The 475-nt window shown below is 65.5% G+C and overlaps 1 protein-coding gene across 1 annotated transcript in view; it reads right to left on the minus strand.

The window, feature by feature from the left end:
- GDF6 (growth differentiation factor 6) overlaps positions 1 to 475 on the minus strand; it is an 8,921-nt gene that overhangs the window by 6,980 nt on the left and 1,466 nt on the right. The window contains exon 2 of the mRNA XM_042869496.1: positions 159 to 472. Within this exon, the coding sequence (XP_042725430.1) occupies positions 159 to 472 (314 nt within the window). The remainder of the gene's footprint in view (positions 1 to 158; positions 473 to 475) is intronic.

Genomic DNA, 475 nt, shown 5'->3' on the forward strand with positions numbered 1-475 from the left:
AAAAAAAAAAAAAAAAAAAAAAAAAGAAAAGAAAGAAAGAAAGAAAAGAAAAACGGAAACGTTGTGAGCGGAGCGGCGCCGGCTCCACGGATCGGCAGCGCTGCGGACAGGGCTCCAGCCCCGGGGTGCGACGGGGCGGGCGGGGGCACAGCACCTACCTTGTCCCCTGTCTACGAAACTCGTGATGGTGTTGGCCGACTTGGAGGACTGGAAGAAGCTGGCGTTGATGCCCAATTTCTCGGCGACGGAGTAGGTCCTGAAGAGGGACAGCATGTACTCGTGGGGCTCCGCCCGCGGGGGCGTCCGGCCCCCGGGCTGTGCCCCCTGTCGCGGCCGGCTCTCCCGGGGGTATCGCGGAGCCCTGCGGCCCCGCCCGCCCTTGGCCAGCTCTGCGGCGGCGGGGAGGGAGGCCGGGCGGCAGCAAGGTAAATCCCAGAGGAGGCCGGCGAGCAAGGCGGCGGAGAGCAGGGCCCGG

This window comes from Lagopus leucura, unplaced genomic scaffold, assembly GCF_019238085.1.
Source record: "Lagopus leucura isolate 7727_CA_CO unplaced genomic scaffold, USGS_WTPT01 Super-Scaffold_100002, whole genome shotgun sequence".
Classification (NCBI taxonomy): domain Eukaryota; kingdom Metazoa; phylum Chordata; class Aves; order Galliformes; family Phasianidae; genus Lagopus; species Lagopus leucura.